The sequence below is a fragment of the Heliangelus exortis genome, chromosome 2 (genome assembly GCF_036169615.1).
Source record: "Heliangelus exortis chromosome 2, bHelExo1.hap1, whole genome shotgun sequence".
NCBI lineage: Eukaryota > Metazoa > Chordata > Aves > Apodiformes > Trochilidae > Heliangelus > Heliangelus exortis.
This window is the reverse complement of record NC_092423.1, coordinates 76340380-76367088: the sequence shown is the minus strand read 5'-3', so window position 1 is coordinate 76367088 and position 26709 is coordinate 76340380. Positions and strand designations below refer to the sequence as shown.

General features: G+C 39.7%; 1 protein-coding gene across 2 annotated transcripts in view; it reads right to left on the bottom strand.

The window, feature by feature from the left end:
- The window catches only part of MYO10 (myosin X), a 155461-nt gene that overhangs the window by 8896 nt on the left and 119856 nt on the right, over positions 1 to 26709 (bottom strand). For both annotated transcript variants that reach the window (XM_071736643.1, XM_071736642.1), the window contains 13 exons: positions 20543 to 20667; positions 20268 to 20382; positions 17216 to 17322; positions 16176 to 16385; positions 15847 to 15886; positions 14505 to 15407; positions 13123 to 13246; positions 11821 to 12064; positions 9454 to 9549; positions 5281 to 5374; positions 4458 to 4513; positions 1983 to 2125; positions 1359 to 1553 (listed from right to left, as the gene is read on the bottom strand). In XM_071736643.1, coding sequence (XP_071592744.1) covers positions 1359 to 1553; positions 1983 to 2125; positions 4458 to 4513; positions 5281 to 5374; positions 9454 to 9549; positions 11821 to 12064; positions 13123 to 13246; positions 14505 to 15407; positions 15847 to 15886; positions 16176 to 16385; positions 17216 to 17322; positions 20268 to 20382; positions 20543 to 20667 — 2452 coding nt within the window. The remainder of the gene's footprint in view (positions 1 to 1358; positions 1554 to 1982; positions 2126 to 4457; positions 4514 to 5280; positions 5375 to 9453; positions 9550 to 11820; positions 12065 to 13122; positions 13247 to 14504; positions 15408 to 15846; positions 15887 to 16175; positions 16386 to 17215; positions 17323 to 20267; positions 20383 to 20542; positions 20668 to 26709) is intronic.

Sequence of the window (26709 nt, the reverse complement as noted above, 5' to 3'; positions counted from 1 at the left end):
ATCACAGCTTCTCTCTGAAAACAGCTGCAGTCCCACCAGACCTTAAGTGCAGGATTCTGGATCATGCTGGCGATTTTTCATGAGCTACACAATTTTATGGCTAATGAAGTATCATAATACAGATACTACCACATTACAGGAGATTATCACCTTTAAAAAAGCCTAGGAGTAATCTCAGAGTACAACAACTGTCATACAGTCTCCCTTTTTATCCTGTAATCTTTGTAAACGTGACCATAAAACAACATTATGGAATACTGTCAGCTACTTGTGGATTGTGGACCCTATTTCTCCAGTTCTATCTGTAACAGGAAAATCTTACTTTCTATGAGAGTCTTGCATTGTCTGTGGCACATGTACAAACAAGTATAAAGCACAAACTACCTCTTCTGTAAAAAAATCATTACTTTCACAGGAATTAATTGGCAACTATAACGGGAAGAGCATTTCTGTTCAAATTCTCTCTGTATCATTGTATAGGCTTTTTATGAAGCAGATTCAATTAAAATCTTTTTTATCTTGCATGAGCAAAAGCCTCCTTGAAGTGTCAGGGACCCCAGTAAGATTTAACAGGGCTGTCAACAGTTGTTTCACATTTGCAAGAAGCCACTTCCCACTTGAAAACCAGTTTTGAAAATGGACAGGGGAGCTGACTCTGATGTAATATGTAGGGTAGCACAAAGTGGACTCTAGATCTCCCTATACTTGTTCCACCTATGTTAGTCCTCATGGTTCCTCAGCACATAAAATAATGCATGAGGAGACTGCTACCCATATGTCTTTTCACATGTCTTTGATTTGTGTGCATATTTACATTACTTTATCAGCAGTGTCAGTCTATGATAAATTCAATGTTGGTGAGAAGAAATTTTACTCCTGTACACATCATGACCTCTATTTTTCACCCAACAATTCCCTTTAAAATGTCACAGTGTTGAAGGAACCTGACTTGTTCATCAAACTGCAACTGTTTTCACAAGGGCTTGTGGTGACAGGACAAGGGGGAATGGTTTTGAACTGGAAGAGGGGAGATTTAGACTAAATGCTAGGAAGAAATTCTTCAGTGTGGGGGTGGTGAGACACTGGAACAGGCTGCCCAGAGGAGCTGGGGGTGCCCCCTCCCTGGAAGTGTTCAAGGCCAGGTTGGATGGGGCTTTAAGAAAACTTGTGGTCTCGTGGGAGGTGTCCCTGCCCATGGCAGGGGAGTTGGACCTAGATGATCTTTAAGGCCCCTTCCAACCCAAACTATTATAAGATTCTGTAATTATTTAAAATATTCTAATGCACTATTTCTTGCATAACTAGGTATTACAACAGAAAGCAACTGAAAACATAGCTGAATGAGAGCAAATTATTACCTGTCTCTTTGAAGATTTTTTCATCAGGTGGGACCACTGAACAGAGGCTGTTCAGGACCAGTGTACCCAATTTCAATGCATTTTTCTCCGAACTCTTGTAGTAGTCCAAAGAATTGTGTGTCAAAACAAACCAACGCTTCTTTAGTTTCAGTGAAGACATCTTTGGGTTGTTCTTTACTTCCTTGTGTAGCCATCCTATTAAAGACATGACTTCAATCACACTTTTCTTTTTCAAATAGAGTTGGATAAAATTGCATTGTTAAAAGTCCGTTGTGTACATTCAACAACAAAATGCAATGATGAATTGTTTAGCTCACATATTAACTTCTAGTAAAACTCTCACACAATGAAATTATGAAGATTTTGTAAAATTAATACAAAAAATTTTTAACTTTGGTGTTCAGGTTGAAAAATTCTTTTGTCAATTTACAAAAATGCTCGTCATCATTAAAGTGTTGTCTTACCTGGCACAGTAGGAGTATAATTTCAGCTGTATTAATTTTTGAGTAAACTCCACTGTACAAAAATGAGGCTCCAACTCTTACCCAGATTGTTCTGTGGGAACAATCTTCTTGAAGCTTAATGGATGTTATTTATTTCATTGCTTCCCCACTCAGTTCTTACCCCTCACAATGAATTCTTGTCCCTCCACTCTAGTGTCCCCCTTTGACCTCTGCAGCAGGGTTATCCAGTGATGCATCTCTTCAGGAGTGTCAGCATTACAGTGAAGAACACGGTTAGCAGTGATGATCACAAATGAATTGGGTCTATGAAAATAAATGAAGATTGAAAAAGCCTTTACAGTCAACATACATATTGTTTACTTCACTCACCATAACCATAACCACTACCCTTTGTTTACATTTTCAGTTCAAATACTGTCCATCTCTAAAGCATTTAATTCAATACCACTAAACCTAAAAAAAAATAATAAAAAAAAAAAAATTAAGCATTTGAGAAGACTCAGTTATGCTGGATTCACACAAATATACTAGGGCTCTGAATGGTGGGAAAGTTTACATTAAATTACAACTAGTCCTAGTTCAGTAATTATACAGTGAGAAAAACTTCCAATCTTTAATCAGCTTTGGATGTGAATAAGAAGTCTATTTCAGGGTCAGATCTGTTTAGAGTGTCTGCTTCAGTAGTTACATTAGCTAAAACCAACTACAATTTACAAAGGTCTACAGTGAAGCAGCATGTGAACACAGATTCTTTTATTTTTAATGCAGTGCAACCCAATTTGTAGAGAGTACAATCTATTTTTAATGAGAGTCTGGCTTTTACCCAATCCTACACCAGGATCCACTGAAGCATGAAGAACTAGCCCAAGTACTGATGGCCCTCTGGATTAGAAAAGCAGGTTTTTCAGCTTACAAACAATTGCTTTAACCCTTACCATTAGGTTTTTTTCACCCTGGCACACACAGTGCTTTAAGAACTGTATCAGATGTAGAAAATAGAAATGATGCAGTCTGGCCCAGCCCATGCATAAGAAGCCCACAGGCCACCCTTTTGTACTTCTTGTAAGTGGGTAACTGGGTAGAACCAATTAAAAAAATGGGGATTGAGAGGTTCACCGAACTGATACCATTCTTCAAGAACAGCGTGTGCCATGTAAAAGCTAGATGGATGACAGGATAAAGGAAAAAAGTAAATAAAACAATTAAGAGGAAAAAATAGAAAGCCGTGTGAAGGGAGGTTAAAGCAAATCAAATAGCATGAGAATTGTGTAAGTTATCTTAAAAGTTATCTAAGAGCTACCAAAACCCAGTGTTTTCACCAGTGCCACAGAACGGGGCCACGGAGTGATCAGAATCCAACATTTTGGTTCCACTCAGTGTGGTGCTGAAGTGCTACACTGCTCAGGGACAGTGGTGAATGAGGAAACAAGTGGGTGTGTGAACTGAGCAAAAGAATTGTGTCAACCGTGCTTCGAAACGTGTGAAGAGAGGGCAGCTTTAGGCTGAGCTACATGAAGCACACTCAAGGAAGCTGGATAATATGATATAGGGGACAGGAGCTAAAGATGAGCTGTGGGAAGAGAACTGAAAAAGGAGAGCACTAATGCATAAACTAAGTAGGGTAGGTCAAGCTACCAAACAGGAGGCTAGCATCAACAGTAGCCAACCCTCCAGGCTCCACTCTCCTTCTTCCAAGTGTAGGGAAAAAAAAGGAACTGGGACTCTGTCTATATACAGATTTCAAGGGCTCTCTATTTTTAAAGGTTTCTATCTTTTGAGTTTGGAATAGTGGGTTTGTATATGTCAAGATAAAAATAATCTATTGTTGCACTATTAGTCTATTAAATTCAAAACTTTCCATCATTAATTTAGACTCAGAGAACTAAAAAAAAAAAAAAAATAAAATCTATGTCTTTTTAAATTAAAATTTTGAAAGCTTTGGAAATTTGTGTTGCATTGTTTAAGAAACCTGGTCTTACTGTTACTTGTGCTGCCAGCTGTTTCACACATGTGCAAGAAGAAATTCCCACAGTACAAGACCTCACAGCCAGTAACCTTATAACCAGAGTCATAGCTGAACCCAAATTATGTATTATCTCCCAAAACACTTGTTCAAAACCCAAGAATATCCCGACAGTTAGTTTTTATGTTGCATTGTCTTCAATGTTACAAGACATTTTTATTCTGGGAAATACTTCTCATTCTTGTCGAATACAACAATCTTGAATAAAAAGCTGAACATAAAATTGCTAAGATTAATTTTTCTGCCTACTGTATTGCTAAATGACTCAAAAATAAGCTGCTTTTTCCAGGAGAATTAATTGTGTAAATTGTATAAATGTAAAAAATTTTAATCTACTTTTGGCCCACTTTAATAGCTGAACAATTAATACACGAACAAGTGTTAGGATGAAGCAGTGTCAGGGAAGTTAGTGAAGCTCCCACAAATCCCACAGCCATTCCTATTCCATGTTTTAACATGTGGTGATTAGTACTATTAAAAGGGAGGCAAAAATGAATCACTCTAATGGATGGTTGGGCAGTGGAGTTTAGAGACTAAAGTATAAAGCATCTGATTTTAGCTAGAGAAAGGAGAAAAAGAAAGAAAAAGGCACCAGACATGTCTCTGACTTACCTATCTGGATTGTCAGCAGCACAGACAGAATCAATTAGTCCCACATCGAGTGTACCCTATAAACAAATATTCAGCCAGAAAAGGAAGAACACGTTTACTATAACATTACTTTCAGAACTCATCTCAGAGACAGATGTAAGGAGCAGCAACTTTGATCAAGCCAAACAAACTGCAGATTCAGGCATCAGTTTCTCTTAATGGTTAAGACTGCTGAGGGGAAAAATTGGAGACTCACATAAACTGATGCAGTAAAAGATTAGTTAAGCTGGAGGAACCTCAGAAACTGCCTTTATAATTCTACATTTCCAAACCTACTTGAATTTTTCACCTAAAAGTGTCATCTCAACATAAATGGTATCCTCTTAGAACAACCTCTGAAGACATTAAGTAGTTTTTATTTTACCTTTGCTTGATATCAGGTTCCAAATTTACCCTATTTATTGCCAGCGTATGTTGTACAGAATGCTAAATGAAGAATTAAGACATCTCAAATTTTTTACTTTTGGCTTTTTAATTAACTCACTGACTGTATATTTGCAAAACTTCAAACTCAAGTATACCCTGTGATGTGATGGGAACTGGAGCAGAAAAAAACCCACCCCAACACTTGTTTTTCATAAAGGTGAAAGATGGGAGAGGAATCAGAAGTCAGACTTTCATCTTTTTTAGCTGCAGGGTTAAGGACCCGGAGCCTCCAGCCAGTGTCAAGAGTTACCACCACATTTAAAGAAACCTAGGATGTGACTCTCAGCTGTGGCCACCACTGTGCTCCTTCTTTTCTAAAAAATATTTGCTTGGAAAAGTTCTTCAGATTTTGACTTACCACAGCATTCTGTGGATTTGCCTGCTCATCATGCATCTCTCGGATCTCTTGCTCTGTGGACGCATGGACTTGACTCAGTACACTAAACCACTGGCTGTGGAGAGAAAGGCAGCAGTGTAAGTAAAATGTTGCTTCTGTACAAGCCTTCTGTCACCTTTGTTCTGCAGAGATCTAGCAGGTTCTGCAGGTTTCTGAAATTGCTTAAGATTCCTTTTGTCAACATGCATAAAAGCAGCGAGGCTTTGTCAGTTCAACTAATACTGGGTTGCCCCTCCAAATCTCCCATCCAAGTTCATGCCATACCCTTTTCCTAAAGACAAATAAATATCTTGTACAAAAAGTTGCATCTCTGAAAAAAACAGCAGTAAGCACATTGAAACATCTGAGTGCTTAGAGAGTATTTATAACACATTTCACATGTTGGAAAAAATAGATTGTATAGACAAAGCCTTCAATGGGAAACCCAACCTTCTGATTAAAAATTCTGCTGTGCTGATAGCATGACTGGCAATAGTTTCTTAGAGTGATATTTCTGCAAAGACCACACAACACCATCAAGTCCTCTGTAGAAACACAACCAAGAGGGGAAGGAGAATAAAAACTCCTGAGCAAACGCCTCTACATTCTTTGTTCCCTATGAAACACTGGAAAATCAAGCCACTGCAAGGACTGGTGAAGCTTCATCAGAGCCAGTTTTTGCCACTCGACTTGCTTACATCTGTGAGAGGAAAACTGGCAGGAGGGCTCCCAGTACCTCCCAGTACAACCCTGTACCTCAGCTCCCAGTGCTGTGCAGCAGTTGCAGAAGCATTTCATTCCAACCACACCTTCTGCTTCTGGGAAATCTCAATGTTCCTGGCACTTGTATATGACAAAGCTCAACTGCTCTAAGCAAACCCACTGAAATCTGAGGGAAAAGCTCAGCCTGTTCAGCAGGTTCCTGGATGCCATTCTTTGAGATATAAATTTGCCATTCTAATGAAAAACACCTGGGGCCAAGTTTTCAAAGGGCTCAAAAGCTCAGCCTTTAAAACTGACTCCTCACTCTTCTGCAGAGGTTTCTCCACCACCAGATTGAAGAAACAAGCACAAAACTACTCCCTTCAAATATAAAGCTTGCTTTTCTGCAATTGCTTATAGTCACAGAATTTATGCCTATGGCACTGAAATGCTGCTTCCTTAGCTCCAGCATTCAGAAGCCAACTATTCCCCATAATATGGAAAATCTGGGAACTGAACTGTCAAAATAGCTTGGGAAAACCTGTGAGTTATGACAAATAACTCTTGCTGCCATATTGCTGTCATATTATTAATAATTTCTAAGACCCTATGCATTCATTAGAAAAAATGCATGGCACGAGATAAAACAGAAAATTAGAGTGCCTGACAATAAAGAAGAAGAGAACATATTTAGAATCATAGAATGCCAGGGTTGGAAGGGACCTCAAGGATCACCTGGTCCAACCTCCTAACACTATAGTTTATACGAGATGTCTCAGCATCTGTCAAAGCTGAGGCTTACAACTTTCCGAAGTGGGGGAATCTACCACTTCCTCTGGGAGACCATTCCAATGTTTGACTGACTTCATTGTGAAAAATTTACCTCTTAAAATTTCGTTCTGATTCTTTTGCTAAGACTCTGATATCATACAGAGGTTGTGCTTAACTCTACCTTTGCTGGACAAAGTCACTGAAAACCCCTCAAAATGAGGGAAGGGTAATCTAGCGAGAAGGAGCCATCAGATGAAGAAAAGTAAACCTTATCCACCAAAAGATTCCCACAAATTAAACTCAGCTCAGGGCTGAGGGATTTTGGGCTCAGGGATTGCAGATGTATTCCAATAACAATCTTCTATTTAAAAACAAAAAAATTACTTCATAGCACTCTCTGCACAGTCTGTTCATGATTTATTATTGGAGTTTTCAGAATTTCATGTAATCTTTGAGTAAACATTGAAAAAAAGAAATTAATCATGGCACTGAGCAAAAGACAAAGGCAGATTTTACTCTCCATTTGCTTTCTTCCCTCTCAGGACCTCCTTTTTTTTTTTTTTTTTCAGCAGAGGATTAGAACCCAGGAACACTGAAAAAGACAGATTAGGGGTTTTGATACACCATGTGCATCAACCTCAGCATCAACAGGCAGTCAAGGGAGGTGATTGTCCAACTCTGCTCTGCACTGGTACAGCCTCACCTTGAGTACTGTGTGCAGTTTGGGGCACTGCAGTATAGGAAAGACATCAAGCTACTGGAGAGCATCCAAGGGAGAGCAACAAGGATGGTGAAGGGTCTGGAAGTGATGAGTTATGTGGAGCAGCTGAGGTTACTTGGATTGTTCAGTTTGGAGAAAAGGAGGCTGAGGGGTGACCTTATTGCAATCTGTGGCTTCCTCATGAGGGGAAGAGATGGCACAGGCACTAATTTTTTCACTTCTGTGTCTGAAGACAGGACTCGGGGAAAGGGTCCAAGCTGAATCAGGGGAGGTTTAGGTTAGATATTAGGAAAAGGTTTTTCACCCAGAAGGCAGCTGAGAAGTGGAACAAGCTGCCCAGGGAAGTGGTCACAGCACCAAGCCTCAGTTCAAAAAGCATTTGGATGATGCTCTCAGGCACACTGTGTGATCCTGGGGGTGCCCTACACAGGGACAGGAGTTGGACTTGATGATGTTGATGGGTCCCTTCCAACTCAGAATATACTATGATTCTATGATTCTACTCTTGTTTTTTCCTATCAATTGAACAAAGAGCAGCTGCAGATCATGATATATCCTATGTACAAAATATTTTTTCCAATACCAGATCCAGAAACAACAGAGTCCAATAATCTTGTACTTCACTTTTAACAATGTCAAACACTAAGAAGGCTTTGACTTAAGCCCCATCTGCAAATTGCTACACGTCTCTCTCATTAAATTTTTGTGGGATGATAGAGAAAAAAGAAACACAAAATACAGCGGTAAGAAGTATTCAATATGGATAATGTGTTATATGTACCATACACAACAAAATATAGTGTCTCTACCTCCACATTTAAGAAAAAAATGAAAGACATGCATGATAACAGACAAGTCTTCGTGCTGATAATTTCTTATGGATCCCTCAGGCATATGCACAAGCCTAATAGAAGAGACTTCAGCTAAGCCTTCATTTTAAAATACACTCACATCACACAAGAATCTTAACAATGAACACTGGAAAGCTCACAATTATTTCAAGGGTAATTTTAAGGATGCCTAAAAAAATTATGTATGATTCTGCACTGTAAGCATTGCTAAATCTGTGCTAAGGGTCCTTGTGACCTTAGAAAGGTACTGTACCTTTAAAAACAATAGTTTTTAAAGCTTCAAGGCTTCAGAGCAACAGTAGCTCAAGTGATGTTGACATAGGTATCCTGTATTCTGGCCTTGGGGCAGCAAAGCAGTGGGTAATAAGCTTTGATTACTAAGTTCACTTTATGTAAATGCTTGATTTTTATAGGCAAGCATATTATTATCTCACATGAACTGCAGTGTGGGGCTTTATTTTTTTTTTTTAAAGATGTATTACAACTGATCTGGCAAGTAAAGCTTGCTCCTCATCTACCAGCCTCTCCCTGCTTTTGATAGGGATCCTTTAGCAACAAAAGCAAGACCCCTTTTACATCAGCAGAAAAGGAAACACTCTGTTGCATACTCTTCTTGTTAATGAACATGCTTTCATCCTAAAATCCACTGACGACATTATAACTTTTATCTGAAAAAAATTTAGGCTCTGCTTAGGCAAACAGATCCCAACCCTAAAAACCAGGATTTTATTTCAGCCAGATTATAGGGTCTTGAATATTGATTTAAATCTGTGTAGCTAACCACAGCATGGTAATGCACAAGACAAGCATCAATGGCTGATGGCTGCCTCTCTATAGACACACTGTGTTTCAGAAAGTTTCTAGTAATAAATGGATAACAGCCAAGTTCTAGGCAAATTTTGCTTGGCAGTCTGACTCTTCCCAGGAGTTTTCTGCCACAAGATTTTCTTCTCAGCAGGCCTTTTGAGAAGATGTTAAGTGCAGCATGTTTAACACAGCCGGAATATTTTGTGACAGTGGGCAACCAAATTAGTGACAAGCAAAAGTCAGGATGGCATAGAGACTAAAACAGACAAAGAAAAAAGACAAAGGGCCTGATGATTTTCCTACCTTGCATCCTCAGGAGATTCAGCAATCAAGTGGTAGGTCCTATCACCCATTATTAGATCAATACCATTTTCTTTGCCAGTATTATCAACAATCTCTCTGAAACAAAGAAAATGCCAACATTAAGTGTCTGAGATTGTCAACATTTTGAAACTTCTGTTTAGCTGAGAGGCTCACAAACTACTGATACTCAAAGTAACTGCAGTCAGACTTAGGTTCATTTGCACACCTCACAATGTGACTTACCAGACAGTATTAATCCACCAAACTATAGTTGCTGTGTTTTCTGCCTATACGACACAAATATTCAAACTACTATGAATGTCACTATTCTAAGTTGACTATTCCGTACCTGTTTTAACAAGAACATAATAACAAACCTCAAGAGAGGCAAGGACAACTGAGTTGAGAAAGGGATATATTTCTGAACTGATTTGATATCCAAGAAATTTTTGGAGTGGTTAAAACAAAGCTCTTGAATACTGAAAAGAAAAAGCAAGCAAAATGTGGATATGTGACTCCGTGTGGCTGTGAGTCTGTATAAATACCATCCCAAACATGACTTCCAGAAAAAGCTGAGCACTCATCTGCTGAAAAATTACATCTTTCTAATTTGTAGTTAGGCCATCTAAGTATTGATATTTTAGACAATCATAAACCAGAAAGCACAAGATTTTTAAGGAGTAATTTAACAATTACATCAGGTTTTTCGTGAAGTTTAGGAAATCAAGTTGACTTCCTTTTTGATGTCTTACTGTATTTGTCTGAAGCTTATATTTTCTTAGCTATACTTCCTTACCAAATACACTACTCTCATAAATCCCTATCTGTAAACAATACATGTGAGCTCTGCTTGTCAGACTCATGAGGAAAATCTATCTGCTATTACAACAGAAAGCTGTAGTTCTGTAATCTTTGCTTTAATTCGGCTTCCTTCCCAATAACAGTGTCCAGCAGAATGTCTCCCTGTTCTGTGCTTTAAGTGAAACAGCCTAAGATTTATTTCATTTGAATGGGGTTCATAATATGCAGTGGTGAAGCATGTGAGTTACATATGTTAAGGAATGCACTCAGTGAATATTAAAGTTACCATTAAAAGCTATTCCTTGCTTCTCATGACACACACGTCCTCAAATACAAATACACTTTCTTTTAGCTGTTTTATACACAAACAGTAATCAATTGAACCTACAGTTCAGGTTAGGTTCAACAACCTTTACCTGGCAATTTTAAATGTATGATCACCACAAAACTTTGATTGGGCACAGTCAATGAAACAATGTGGTGAATAAAAAAAAAAAAAAAAAAAAAGACGGTTTAAACATATTAGAAAAGTATTCTGCATAAATGCTACGGTACATGAGACAAAGTCAAATTCAGTTTCAACAAAATAAATGCCAGTCTCTATTAAAAAATTTACTTGACAGCCAGCAGCCCATTGTTTTTACTAGAGCCCACTGATTCTACATGCTGGGAAGCTCAGTGAAATAATTTACTTTGTCCTGCTTGAAATCAGGTTCGAGACAGGACTTCCATAGAAAAGATTAATCTACACTTTCAATTCAGTTTAATTACTCTGTTAAATTAAAAAAATAAAATGGACAGTTGGAGATTACAAGGAGAGAGTAGAATCAAGTGTTACAGACATTTCTGGTTTTCTCTAGCTGTGAAGAAAGCTTAGGTACACTTTTATATAGAAATTAGACTACCAACATTAACACACTTTAATATTAAATTTAGTTATATAATCCATAAGATCATAAAGCATACTGACTCTTTAGAAGGAAGAATACCATTCCTTAGAAAACCTGTGAAAGAATTTTAAGGCATGAGGGGCTTTAGTTAGGAAGACTTAAGTTATTAAGTTAGGTTTAGTAATTTTTTAAAATGAATATACACATTTTAAAAACTTTTTTACCACTACCACAATTATTTCAAACATGAAACAAATTATAAATGCGTGCAGAAGATCCAGCTTTGACCCATGCTAACTTAAATATATTCAGGGCCTATTAAGTCCACCCTCTCCATTCTAGGTTTGCCTGCAGCTATGGACTTGGCAACATGCCCCGAATTGCCTTGGGAATCATTACAGACTAAGTAGGGCCTCTAGTCTGGGAGAAAGCATAGATGGGTTCATTAGAGAAGCAGTTTTCTAAGCATTTGGCACTGGCTGAGCTCTGGAGCACTTTGCAGGCTTAAAAGAGAGCCAAGTAAGGACAACACTTGCTTTCAGTAACTTCATCATGCACACTCTCAGGCTTGCACTCATACAATTTGAAGGCAGAGCACTCAACATCTTCCCAGATTAAGCCCCATAAAGTACTTAGGGGAAACTATGGATATAAACCATAGAAACTATAAACCTACTTGGCTGTTCGGATATCAATGGCACCCTTTAGCTTTTCTTCACTGTCGTTTTCAAAGTACATCAGCCTGGACTGCCTGAGAACAAACCATCGTTTCTTCCAGTTCCTTCTGGAAAGTGTAGATGATCCACCTCCCTTTTTGTGAAGCCAACCCTGCTTAAGTGCTTCCTGCTTGGAACGAAACCACAGGAAGGTCTCATCTTTCAGGACACACCAGCGTCGCTTCCATGTGTTTATTAAGCCACCTGGCAAGAGAGACAGATGTGGATTTATATGTAATTAAGATAAACAACTATATTATAAAACAGAAGCTGTGACCAAACCAACACTGGAAGATGAAGATCAACAATGCTGCACTTAAAACTGAGCCTCTGCTTCAAGCCATTAAAACAAAGATCTCACTTTTGCATATCCTTAAAGTCACCAATGTTGTTAACATATATATAATAAATAACAAATAATTAAAAACTTTTGTTGCCTATAAGAATCAGACCTTTAACACTATTTTCAATGTATCTCAATGATAATCTAAGAAAATTTAGTGTTAAACTCTTCAGGTTATTAGGTGGTAACAATGTTCAACTGAAACCCACAAAATCTGAAAAGCTGTACTTTACGTAGGAAATACACCAGTGTGAGCTCAGTCATACCAAAGTGTGGCTATACTATCTAAACTTCTTGTGAAGTTTTTAAGATAGACAATGCACCTTGTTACACCACAGCCATAAAAACCTTAGCCAAACCGATATGTTTAATTCCAGAAAAAATGTATTGCTAACTGTGTCAGAAAGTGAAAGCCATTCTAGTGACACAAACATAGCTGTGTGCACACTCATCACTGATCCTATTCCAGGAAAGTAAGTTATGCTGCAGTGATGCGTATCATACAAGGATTCATCCAGACTATAATCCACTATCTATCTCAGAAGATAAAATCAAGAATCTTAACCAAAAACTCCTGTGTAAATTCTTTCAGAGTCTCTCAGGCCCCTCTACTACACATATCCTTTGTGTATTCTTTTGGATCCAAAGTGAAAGTCCACTGAGGTCAGTAAAACTGCAGCATGTCATCTTTGTTACAAGCTTTGGGGAGCAGGAATTTGGCCCAAAATGCTGATGTTCTTTCGCAGACACGAAAACCACTGCTAGATGTAAGCTGTATGTAAGTTGAGAGCAGCTCTCTCCAGACTTTTCTATTAGCCTTTGAAGAATTACAACATAACTCTATGGGAACTGGACTGCAAGGTATAATAAACATTTTTCCTAGTTTTGTATGGTTAGTAAATTGTCATGGACCCAGTACCTTTCATGTACAGAAAGCTGTGAAAGTAGGGCAGGCTGACACAACTATAGACTGAGTCCCTCCGGTAGGAAAGTTCATCATCTGTATCAAACCTGGAGTCAAAATCTTCTTCGCTATCTTCAAACTACAGAAGAAAGGAAATCAAGGTGAAATGATGTCTCAGGAAAGAGTTTAAATAAAAACCAATTTAGAAGTCTTCAGCTAAAACGTTTTTTGATACATTGAAAGAGCATGATTCCTTGCTGGTTTTTGTCCATTTAACTACTACATGGTATTAAGTTGAAGCTTGAATGTTTGATTACACATTAGCCCTGGTACCATGTAACAAATCTATGAATCAGCCATTTGTAGCTGCTCAGGAAAGTTGCTCTTTTACAAGAACATGACCAGGTAGCTCCATCCAGCATCACTGAAGTGCTGCAAGTGACAGTTTAGAGAAGTCTAGAAAAAGAAACATATTCCACAAGTTGCGGTAATGGTTTTCTTTCACTCTCATCCTAAATAATAAGAGTATCTGTTCTGAATTTGATGTACACCCAGAGTCCTGCAACAGGAAGGAGTCCTCAACAGAGACACCTGAAACTGTTTTCCTCTTTGGCAAGAATTGTCAACTTGACCCCCAGTGACCATGATATCTCTATGACCAGCTGTCATAACCTTAATGCAAATAGATACTTTAGTGTTAACATTTTCCTTCTAAATAATCCAGCATTGCTGAAATACTTTTTCAGTTTTCCAGATACACAGCCTCACATAGGTTTTCTGTGAACAGTAGAAGGACTCATATTCTTCCAAAAATACTTATAGGAGTAAAGCCCACAGTATACTCAGTAACAGCATTGAAAAAGAGCTCCCCAATGAACATCTGCCCCAATGATGTTAGCCATCATGTGAAATTTAGTCTCCAGGTTGTGGAATGTCCTGGCATTTCAGGAACTTCTGCAGGCAGCTCATTCCACACTGCTGCAACTTGCAAGCATACCTGAATCTGGTTTTTGCAAAATCAATTCCCCACCATGTTACCTGGTACTCCCCTCGAAACACACACACACACACAGAAGAATTTTGCTTATGAATGGCATCCAAGGCCATGCACTGAAAGCCTCAGCAAGTAACATGCAGTTCTGCATTAGAACAGACCAAACCACACCTTTGCATAAACCTAGGGCTGCAAGCAGCATCTGAGCTGCCCCTAACTCTAATGTACTCACTCCAGTGGCATCTAGATGGCAACAGACAGCTATGCCCATACCCAATCTAAGCAATCAAACTATACAACCCAACTGTAACAACAGCTACACTGACTCTACAGCATCAGAGTGAAAAAAAAAAAAAGAAACAGAAAGCATGTATCAATTATTTGATAACAAAAAAATACTTACAGAAGACTGAGCTCCTTCAGAACTAAATCTGTACGCCCCAGAACTATTGTATGTCCCCACTGAGCATCGGTAGTCCGGTGACCACTGGCTACTGTGTGAGTTGGAGAAGGTCACACTGCTGCCAGAAGTAATAGCACCATCTTCGTAATCATCTTGGTCGTAATCGTAGTCTCCATCGGGAGAAATAAGTTCCACAGAATTTGGGGGTCTACACGATACATTCTCAGGCATGCAGTAGGTGGATTCACCACTTGAAGAGTTATGGAGGCTGACTGTGTCATGGGTAGGAGGTATAAGCATGGTGTTGCTAGCAGCTGAAATTGTTGGCACCACGGTATCATTCATATAGGGATCTTCTTCTGAAGAATCATCACTTGTTCTGATGCCACTGGTCCTTTGATCAGAATGGCCGTGCTCACTTGGGTTGGGTGAATCCTTAAATGCATCATCATCAGCTTCAAAGCCTTCATCTACCTCCTCCTCAGGATATGGCTGGCTGAAGTTAAAATTGGGCTTTTCACTGCAGGCATTTCCAGTTTGTTCAGTCAGCTCTGCAGGATACCCATTGGCCACAGAGAGAGACTTCTCAATGTTTCGGACACATTCATCAATCTCATCAAAGTTCAGAGATTCCAGGAACTCCTGGGCTGCTCGACACGCTTCATCCTCAAGCCGCCGTAGCTCCTCATCTCGGAGCTGCTGCAGCCTCTGTAATGAAGCCTCTGTCAAGGACAGCTCCTGCTGCTTCTTCACACGCTGCAGGTCTTCGATTTCTTTCTCCAGGCGCAGGATTTCTTCCACCTGCCTGCTTTCTTTCTGCTTCTCCACCTCTTGCTTCAGCTCTGCCTCCTTCTGGGCTTTCTGAATGGCAGCCAGTTCCTGCTTCTTTCTCTCTTCTTCAGCCTGCATTCAAAAGAAAATATATTAAAAAAATTAAAATAAAATGAAGTCCCTGGACCCAGGGTTCCTTTAAACATTTATTTCTTTCTAAGCCACTATGCTCCCACCATGCTTTTCATTTAGAAGGTTCTTAGTGTCTACATCAGAAAGAAAAGAAGAGAAAAGGAAAGGAAAAGAAAAATGAAAGCATGATTACATTTGCTCACAGATACAGGAAAGCTCAAGTATGTGTAGAAAGTGCAGTCTTTGCCAGAAATTAAATGAAGCATGAGGTGAAAAAAATTTCCCTGCAAACAACTGTATCAAGTTTCCTTTGGCTTTATCTGCCAACCCCTGTAATAAGTTTAGCTTAAATGACACAAATGCCTTTTATTTTTTTTAAATGACTGGGTTGAGATACTCAAATAAACAGGACACCTGAAACATTAAGAATATCATTTACCTGCTGGGCGAGACGCTCTGCTTCTTGCCTTTGTCTTTCCCTAAAAGTGAGGGAAGAAAAGAAGTTGGTGAATCAAGCTCCACATAAGCTCATCACACACCTTTACTAGGGTAATAGCTCATCTTACACAGATCATCTGCCACAGGGAAAAAACAGTCAAAAATAAGGTCACTATGGATATGTGTGTGAATATAATGATAGCTACATGCATCTTTTAGCAAAAGAAGGAAAGATTTCCAGAACCATTTGACCAAGAATAGCTGATAAAGGCCATTCAGACAAAACCCTAATCTGGAGACAGGAGGATGATGTAAGACAGCACACTACACCTTTCCTCCTCTTCTTTTCTTCTTTCCTCCTCTTGCCTCTGCTTCTCCTCCAGTCGCTCCCTGTAAACACGTCGCGCAAGCTGACCTCGCCGCTGCTTCTGAAGGATTATGGCTGCTTTTTTCAGGCAGAGGAACTTTTTCCTTCCACTGAATGCTCTGTAGTTCTTTTGTATCACAACCACATAGTAGAGAACCTTTCTATACCGTTTTCTGGGAGAAAACAAAAATAACAAGCCCACGGTAGTAAAATAATGTATTATTTTCAGCTTTCTTCATTCTTGTTCACATTTGCCTTCCTAAGATAGAGATTCTCTCATTTCTATGACAGCACTGTCTGTGCCTTCATTAAGGAAGTAACACATCACTTTTCTTCCATATTATTATGCCACTGACAAGGAGATTCTAAAATGAGAGCTGTGTGTGTGCACACATGCAGAGATAGTCATCCCACACCTCTGAAAAGAAAGATCATGAACAGCAGGATAGCCCTATCATTAAAAAAAGAATATAGTTTTTAAGTAAAATAGTGGTCAGAATATAAGGACAGGCCTAGTGCACACATGAAGAGAAATAACCTCATTAGGCAAATGAGTTTCCTTATACTGTCCTGAACTGATTTGTAGAAAAAGAGATATAAACAAATGAGCTGAGTAACTCAACCAAATACATAATGGGTGAAGCCAGGTAAGCAAGTGAAACATTTCTCAGTTGCCTAATGTCATGGTTCTTGAAGAATCAAACTGATTAGTTTTATTTGCCTTCGCTTTTCACACTACAACAAAGCAAATATAAACCTGGATCTCCGCTGTTAACTTGGGGCAGTCTCACCAAGTGCCAAGCAGCCAGAAGTCCTACCATGGATCCCAGCTGACCTCCAAACTCCAACAATTAAAACTCCATTTTGTTTAATTCATGGGTCTGGTATTTTCAAAAGCCTCTTACAGGAAAAGTTCAGAATTTTACCAGAAGGATTTAACTCCAAGACACCCCACCCATTTATTCCAAACCTTGATTATTAATATTCTTATCTAGTCACTTACCGGGCTGCATAACCTAGGATGTGTGCTTGGATAATCATTGCTGCCTTGGTGACTTCTACCTCTCGCTGTTTCTCTAACTTGTGTTCCAAGGACTCCCGGAGAAACACCTAAACAAGAAAACTTCTGACTTAACAACTTGCAGAGACTACGATATACAAAGGACAGCCAGGGTGCTGCCGATGTCAGTCTGAGCAGCAAGCCTCAGCTTTGAATTCAGAGACAAACATAGCATTTCCTCAACAGAAAAGAAAAAAACCCCAAAACTTATTCCTCTTAAAAGAAAATTCTGGCAGATGATCCTCTAACTCTGTTTTTTCATGAGAAAAGCCCAGTTACACTAATGGAAATCTTAATTAGGAACAGGGTTTTTCCAAAAGCAACGTAATTACTGGATTCATTAAACAGCCTTTCCCACCAAAAAGTTACAGAGGCCAAAGAAGTTGTAGGACTTAACATGAGCTTCCTAATGGTGTTCTACCATAACATCAAGTTGCACAACCCCTTACGAGCCTCATTGCTTCAAATAACATTGCTACAAGCCTGCAGAAGTCTGCAGATATGAGAGTGGTCCTACATTCATGCTGACTTGATGGTCTTTTCCTGTTGTTACATGGGGAGACTGCTTCTGGGGCCAGACACCCCACTGCAGCTGCCCACCCTCCTGCAGACAGCCCTCTCCCCAGGCTCTGGATGCACCATCCTGGATCAGTCTCTGGGACTGCCTAGTTCCTCTTAGAGGCAGTTTTAGCAGATGGCACTATATTGATCTAACCCAGCTAATTAGCTTTATAGGAATGAAGCTGTTTCTCCATCCAAGCAGAGGCAAAAGGGTGGGGGGGGGGGTAAGCAGATTCTCTTTTCCACCTGCCTTGTTGCCTGCTCTTTGCTGCATGCTCACAAAGCCGTGAGCTCTCTGCTGCCAGAGCTTTTTCCAGGTCTTCTCAACTCCCACTTTTTGAAGCTATGGGTGACAACAGCCTGCCATGCTGCTGGCTGAGACAGCTGCAAGCTGGAAGTAGCCAGTTCAGTGACCCTGTGATCACCTGGGGTGAGAGCCAGCCCACACACCACAGCATGGCAACGAGGAAAGGGCATGGATAGTGTAGGGTCTGCTAGGGAAGGAGAGCTGCAAAGACATCTGAAAGCAGGAATGCTTCCTTGAAGTGTTTTTGGGTTCTTTAAAAACACACAAAAAATGATGCTTCAAAAAGGCATTCAGCTATTTTGTAAATAAAAGTGGATGTTAAGCACATATTAAGCCCTGGCCTTTTCCAGAGCAAGTGCATATCAGCTTGAGATAAAAAAGACAAGAAAAATTCACATTGAAGCTAAATCATCACAATGTTGTCATTACCCCTTTTAAGTAGCAGGGGAAGGATAGTGCTCCATCCCATGTTCAGTCTGAAACCAATGCCCTCTTGTTCTCTCCTACAATAAGCTGTTTATCAAGACTCATAAAAATATGCAGGCAGCTCTTGGGGGTGGGTGGAGGGTGAGCCCAGGCCCCTATAAGGGAAGTTACAATAGAGCTCTGGCTCATGTCGGGGTCCCCACGAGCAGCTGGTTAAACTAGTTGGGTTCTTGCAAATATATGTTCCTCAGGTCCCAAAGCACCGTCCAGGGTTTGTCCATAAATATTGTTAATACAATATTTATTGTATTAACTACTGAAAGTAGTTAATGAAAGTAGAACGGGAAGCACAGCCCAGGTCTGCAGACAAACACTGTCACTGTATTTTCTGTAAGCCATTGCCTGCAAAAATGGGATGAAAGATGACTTCAACTGCCATCAGAATATTTTAAATTCTATCTCTTATAGTAAGGGTAAAACGATTACATCAACTTTCCCATTAGCATCTCTGAGAATCTTTAAGCCTGCAGAGGAATGGAGGAAACCCTTCAAAACTATGGGGAGAAGAGAATTAGGAGGAAGGGTGTTCCTCAAACAAACCTATCAGATTTCACAAAATATTTTGCTACCTTATGGTACTGAGAAAGTTTTTTCACAATTCTAAAAAGTCACAGGAGAACTGCAAGTGTAAAATGCTATTCAGCAAACTTAATACTGGATCTGTTTCTTTTTCTCTTTGCACTACACAAGCCCTGGGGAGCACCAACAGGAGTTACCCAGAGAAAAAGGAGGAGAAAACCATCTGCAGAGGCCTGGGGGATGATCTTTGGCAGAGATGGCTAGACCTCTGCACCAGGTATTTTTAATATTTAGGAAATTTCAAATCCTGCAGTGGAGAATCTTCTCCCAAGTATACAACACTTTCACATCATTTCCTAAGTCCAAGAATCCAAATTTGGACTTGCTACGTCCAAGAGCACAAATTTGCAGGAGAGAAGCTCTGCACCCAGCTGTTGCCCAAAATCAAATCTGCAAAACAAGCCTCCAAACCCACCTCAATTATTTTATTTTTCAAATTATAATTCCATTCTTTTAATTAAAATAATTTGATTTTTTGGGGAAGAAAAAAATAGTTGTGGGTAAAACTCATATGGTCTGGTATGACACATATTGAGGTGTAGTGTACCACTGAAAAATGCTCTCAAGAGTAGGGTGGCAAACACACTTAGAGCTCAACTCTGCCACGTGAACATTGGCTAAAATTCCTCCTCCTGATTTCAGCCGCTGAACAGGTATCACACAGGTGGGGTTACTTATATGTGTGAACTCCCTTACAGAACAGAATTGTTATCTCACATGCTCAGTACTTCTAAAAATAATGAAATCCAGCTACCGCCTTTAAATTTCTGATCCTCACCAGCACTATCACTGGCGAGCAGTGGCAGACAATTCAAGTGAACTCTTACTCCAGGGCTAAAATCACCAGACACTGTCTAAGTGCCTTAGACAGCAAATTCCTCAGCACAACCATTAATTGTTGCTATGAGAGTTGCAGGAGCACCAATAGCCATGCCTGGCTTCTTTAAAGTCCAGAAGTAATTACCATTACAACTACCTCTCTGCTGCTCCACAGTCTAAATGCTGTCCCCTCAGCTTTCTATGAACAGTAGTCCCACAATATGCACAGTCAGACTGTTTTACCTTATTTTTTCCAAGCTGCCATTCCGTGCTTGTGTTGTCATACAGACGAAGTAGGACGGCACATTTCTCATTCAAATCTTCAGGCAGGGTTAAGTTTCTCATGAGGACTTTATACCTGGCAACCAACAAGGATTTATTACCTCATTTGAAAGACAGGTTCTATTTTTGGCGTCTGAATTTTTTTGTCATTAGTTTTTCACTTTACTCCTCAACATGGAAATGTTGATTTGGTCCCCGTGACTTGCATCTGAAGCAGACGAGTCAGCATGATTTACCTTTTGTAAAAGTCCTGGAAGGGCCTGCGGACAGGGAAGCCGGCCCTCCGAATCCTGACTGTCTCCAGCATCCCAGAATAGCGCAGCTGGTTCAGCACCACTGTCTGATCAAACTGGTCTGGCATCTAAAAGAGCAGGTTCAAAACAAGGGGTTTATTAACAAGGGTTAGAGATGTCAGAGGAAATAAAGGGCAAATTATATGAATCTGCTGGGCACAAAGGCTGAGAACTGGCAACACAATGTCTTAAAGGACATCAGCTGTTCAGAACATGTAAAAATATATCTACAGGATGGAAATAAAGGGGTCATTACACAATATAATATCCATAAACGCAACATTTAATCCAGCCATCTCTCTCTTGCCATGTCTCATTAATTTGCAGGCAATTGCTGTGCAGGGAGAAATGACAGAAAGAATTAGAGGCAGCCTACAGGTACAAGCTGGACTTCTTTTTCTTTAGCAACTGAATTAACACTCTCTTGTAGATAATTCCAAATGTTGAAGATGCACAAATACAGTGGTGTGACACAGTTTAAAAAAAAAAAAAAGCACAACACAAAACTGAAACAAAATAAAACATTAAAAAAAACTCCAAACCCTACAAACAAACCAGAAGAGCAGAAAAGAGTTTCGTGTAGTAGAAAATTCATCTACTATGGAAAGGAATAGAAGTTCATCAATACAACTTCAAATCTTAAATAAGCTGTCCTTCAATGAATTTATCTTTGCTACTATTCCAAACTGCAAAAATATTTTCATCTGTAAACACAAAACATTCTGCTTAACTGAAATAGGTTTCCTTTAGTTTGTATGCAGTTCTTTTGGCAATTTTGGCATTTTTTTTTTTTTCATTTAGAAATCAGGTACACAGTCATGGAAAGCTGTGAATAGTGATCAGTATGTTCCTGCCTCTTGGCTGACTTCAGAAACCCCCAATTCACCCTTGTGTTCACCATCTTAACCTCAAAAGGTAAACCAGCCACAGCCACACAAAGCTACTCCACAGTGGATAGACAACTTGGAGATACCCCATTCTTGGAAACATTTAAGATGGTGCTAATCACTACCTCACAAAACCCCAGCAACCCTGATAACAAAACATAAATACTGTAAATGTAAATACACAATGTAAATACACCACTGAATTCATCAGCTCAAAAATCCACTCAAGCCACCAGCAGACTGTCCTGCATAGTCATCTGCAGGGCTGGAGTACAGCACTTAGTGTTTTGCAAGAGGAAGTTCAGAAGGAGAGTTCTCATAGATAGAATCAATGGTTTATACAGAACCTGAAGTTCTGAGAGAAATGGCAACAAGATGAAGCCCAGAGCAACTGTCTGTAAATCAGACAACTCTCTTGGTATTTATTAACCCACTTTCATCATGCCTCTTCTTCAACCTAGCAAACAAATTGCTCCCCCAAATTTTAACTTCTCAAGAGTAATTTCAGGAAAGCACAGACTCAAAAGTTAATTGAAAATATCTGGTCTAAACTTTTATATTAGAGCTTCTACATAGAAAACAAAACACTGCATGTGCCAGTCATAAACCAGCTTTGTTTAGCTTCAAGAACACATTAGCTTCTACCTCCTTCCTTTAAAACACAAAATGTCTAAAACTAAAATGTTGCTATTCTTCCTTTCATTAATTTCTGGAGCAGAGAAGGGAAACTCCTCTGCAGAGGAAGCAGCCCTTCTGTGCCCAGCTGCTGCAGAGCCACACAGGCAAGCATTTCCCTGGTTCCTCTGACCACAAAACACCTTCCAACCCCTTCCTTTGGTCCAGTGACTAAAATTCATATACAAAACCACCACAGGCTGGCCCTTCCACCACAGTCACTAGCATAGAACAAAAATGAAAACAATTCATGTTGTAAAAAGTGGCTGGTCACCCATGATGAGACCCGTCCTGCCTTGGCAAATGATGCAAGCAAACTCTTCATTCCAAACGATGTGTTTCATTTGGATTTTGCCACCACCATTAAATCACACCACAAGCAAAATGTTTGTGTGGGACTGAAAAGCTTAAATGCTTACAATAAAGGTAATCAATAGTAATGACTGGCATTACCAACAGTGTTTTCCATCCCTACCCACCCTATGGCAGACTTACAAAGCTGCCCTTCGAATGTCCCTGCACACTGCCTGTTTCTGGGCAGGTGGCTGATGATGCCAACAGGAAAGGGAATGGCTGAACACAGATGGATGCACAAACCATGAGAAAAATATTAACTTTTTTGGCATGCAGTCCAAGAGTGATTCATGCCACAAATGGATACATGTCAATATATCTTTTTTTTCTGGATACTATACATGATCGTAGTCCTTTCATATACATCATCCTTTTATCCCACCCATAGTCATTGGCTCAAAAGTTGAAGTTTTTTACAAGACTTGAAAATAAACCAGCATTTTCAGGGCAGTGAGGCAGATGCATAGATGGGAGTGAGAATACACCAATACCAGGCTACATTTTGGTGCCACTGTAGTTGTCTCCCTCACAAGTTTGCAAGGGAACTCCTGCTTTGAGAGCCAGATGGCTGCTGCACCACCTAATCCTTTTATTGTCAGCCCCAGGCATTTAAAATGTTGAAAGTCAGACACAATGCCGGCCTGAAAGCTCATGTTACTTTTAGAAGAATCTCCTATTTCCATCCCCTGATTTGAGCTGAAGAGAAAAATCAACGTTTCCATGACCTTTTTCCAGCAGCTATACAAGTTAGAAACAGCCCTGCTCTATCACCAGAGGTTGGGATTGTCACACAGTCAGCTAACTTCAGAAGCCTGAATTTTCAAGAAAAGCTTGAAGCACTGTGAGAGATAATACCATGGTATCACAGCAGGGCAACATGAAGATCATCACCATTTAAATTACCTAAGTATACTCCTTTGCTATACATTACTAGTTATTTTTAATTACTCAGACACATGAGACTACTAAGTTGAAGGGTCAAATCCTGCCCTGGCATATCACTGCAATTACATCTCTAACAAGCCTGGCTGCTTTGTGTGAATGGGGATGGAGGTAAAAGATGTGTTAGACTCTGATTTTACACTTTGAACATGAAATACCAGAAAATACTCCCTACCACCTCAAGGTTTTTGACTAAGCCACCACAGCAACTCTCCAGTCGTCACCAATGAGGAGAGCTGCATTTATTGAACCAGATTAAAAGTATCATGCCCCCCTCTAAGACACTTCTAAGACAGAAAATGATGGCCATTTCCACTTGAACAATGCTCAGGACAGCATGAGGAGTTAAAATTGCAATAGTACACTCTGAGCAAAGAGTTGCTCAGTTGATGCAGTTGATGCTCAGTTTTGTGTCTTTACTGGTACTCCTGGGGTCTGCTAAATTTTTATCAGTTGTAATAACTGGATTTATTTCACAAAAAATGCTTGGGAGGAAATTGTATTCTGTAGCATAATTTCAGATAAACAACAGAACAATAACTGATTTTAAAACAGTATGTCTTCCAAAGTAAAAATATTAATTGCCAGAAGTAAGCCTCCTGCAAGGTAAAATCAAATTTATAAAAGAGAAGGCAACAGAAAAGAAAGTGCCCTGGTTTGAGACAGGGTAGAACCAATTTTCTTTCAGTAATTTTACTTTTCAGTTAAGTTTCTTCTAAGTAACTGCACTTGCTGTGACAGGAAGTCAACTGATGACTTCCAAAATCGAGTGATAAAATAAACTTTAAATAAACTCAGTTTTCAATAGATACTTCACTTTTATCAGGAAGTGGCAGCACTAAGCCACTCTGACATGCAGAATCGCCAGACGATGGCCAAACTCATGTGGGTCAGAGCCATGTCAGGGCACTGAGAGACATCAACATGAAATTAATAGCTACAAGTCAGGTCTGTTCTACTTGATAAAGGTGTTTATTGTGATGCATTCTTTTGTAGCACAACTTGTAATTTATCATTTCCTGATTCCACAAGGCTCCACTAAACTTGCACCAGACAGCACTGAAGCCAAGGCTTTAATGTGGCCTGGAGTCTCTGATGGCGAGACTCTGGCTCCTTAAACTGGTAAATGCTTCCTCTGATCTGTTGCAGAGCTTCCTAAAGGGCCTGAAGCTGCCTGAAATCCCAATTAGAAGTAGCCATTAGGAGAGACATCTAACACCTAGACAGAACTTTCATGATAAAGTAGTTCCTTAGATTACAGTCTGACTGAGGCTGGAAAAGCACCATCCCTTTTCCCTGGGCAGCATTTGTAGTGGAGACCTCAAGCACCTGAGTAAAACACATGGAGAAGACAACATTTTTTTCTTCTGTGGATCACTTGCTCTGTTCAAACAGAGAAGATACTTGATGTCCTCCTACAGAAATCCTTCTTCCTCCTCAAACTACTGGCTGCCTCTGAAGGGTACAGGCACAATAATGACAGATTACAGCAGAATTTGGATTTTATGTAGGCAGGAGGAACTTCACAGAGAGACTGGGGAAGGAGAGGGGGGAGAAAGGAAAGAAAACAAACAATCCCTTGTTTCTAGATTTGTCCATGACAGCTTGAGTAGGATTATGTCAGCTTTGCTACTGTGTTTTAAAAGTACTGATTTTCCTGGCTGAGGGAAGTGTCTTGTGGAAGACAGATACAGAGGAAAAAAAAAAAAAAGAAAAGCAGATAAGAGGACATGAAAAAGGGATTTTTTTGTTTAAAAACCATTAATTTTTCTCAGTGTCCTTGTTTTTCCAACCTGTTCTTTTAATCCTAAAATGTAGTCCCAGGCAAATTTACTTTGGAGAAAAGTAGCAAAAATTTTAAAAAGTCTTCCCCTACTTCAGAGATGACTTAACATCCTAATGTATACTGATGTTTCTTCAGAAACAGGGGGACTTGTTAATCCAGATCTTTCTTGGAACAGTCTCTATAGTCTTCTGATCACAGTCACCAGGTCCACAAGTCAAAACCAATGCTAAACTTTCCTCCCAGACAAATTTTAAAATTGTGAACTTATACGTAAGTTTCTGCATGTCCATTGTTTTCCTTTTCTAACCATGTTACACTCAGCAATTTTTATCCATACATACTGCTCAGCAGCCTGTACCTGTCCTGAAGATTCAAGCCAGTAACCTGAAAGTAGTGAAAGGGAAACACCTCCACCAGCAATAGGAAAAGGCAGTGTACAGGCAGTAAAGGATGGGCTAGGGCAACCTCCCTGTCCAATCCAGAGACTTCAATTTCAGTGTCATGTTGGTCACTCTCCCACCTCTAACAAAACATTTCATCTCCTGCTCTTCTGTTCATCATTTTTTCAGTCTCTTGTGCCATAAACTGAGATGGCACTGGTTTACTCAAAAGTGTTTCAGCCACAGAAATGCTGCACTTTCAGCACAACCAGCATTAAAACCTATGCCCATCCTGACCAAGGACGTGGAGCATCAGGTCCTACTGACCTAGGAGCACATGTATTTCAAGGAAAGAAACCCTCTGTGGTCTTCTCCAGCATGAAGCCAGCTGTAACTGGAACAGGTCAAAATACAGACATGTTAGATTCCTGCTTTTTTCTGAATACAATCCCCTACTGTCCCAGAGTCTTTGTTTTATTCTCCTTTGTGTTTGTAGACACAAAGAACTTGCCACAGCTGAAAAGTTTACCTGACATTTCTACTGTATGGAACCATCAAGTCAAGGAATATTTGGATAAATCTGAAGGAACAGCAAGCATTCTGCATGGCCTTCATTTATACACCTATCCTCAAAACACATAAAAAGCCTTTAGAAATTACTAACAGTGGTAACTTCCTAGAAGAAGAACACTGGTATATTCCAACATCATTTGTGCCTCAAAAAATTCTGCTGCAAACTCCAGGCCGTATTTCACTGCAAGCTTAGCAGTTAAATGCTGACTCTTTCATACAATTTCTACAGGTCTGAATGTGCAAGTGCTGAATTTACCAACAGTGTTTACATAATTAGCTGATCTTCTCTTCAACTCCAACTACTGCATCTGACCTGTGTGACTCATCTTCCAGCCTTGAATATTTTAGATAAGCGACAGACTTCCAAATTAGCCACTCTCATGCCACAGGTTAGAGTTGCCTGTATAGAAAGAACACTGTAATTTGTGATGCAACCTTTCTACAGGCAAATAGAATTTCTTCTAAAGGAAGACAGAAGCTGTCTACCTCTCTCACTAGTGGTGATACATAAAG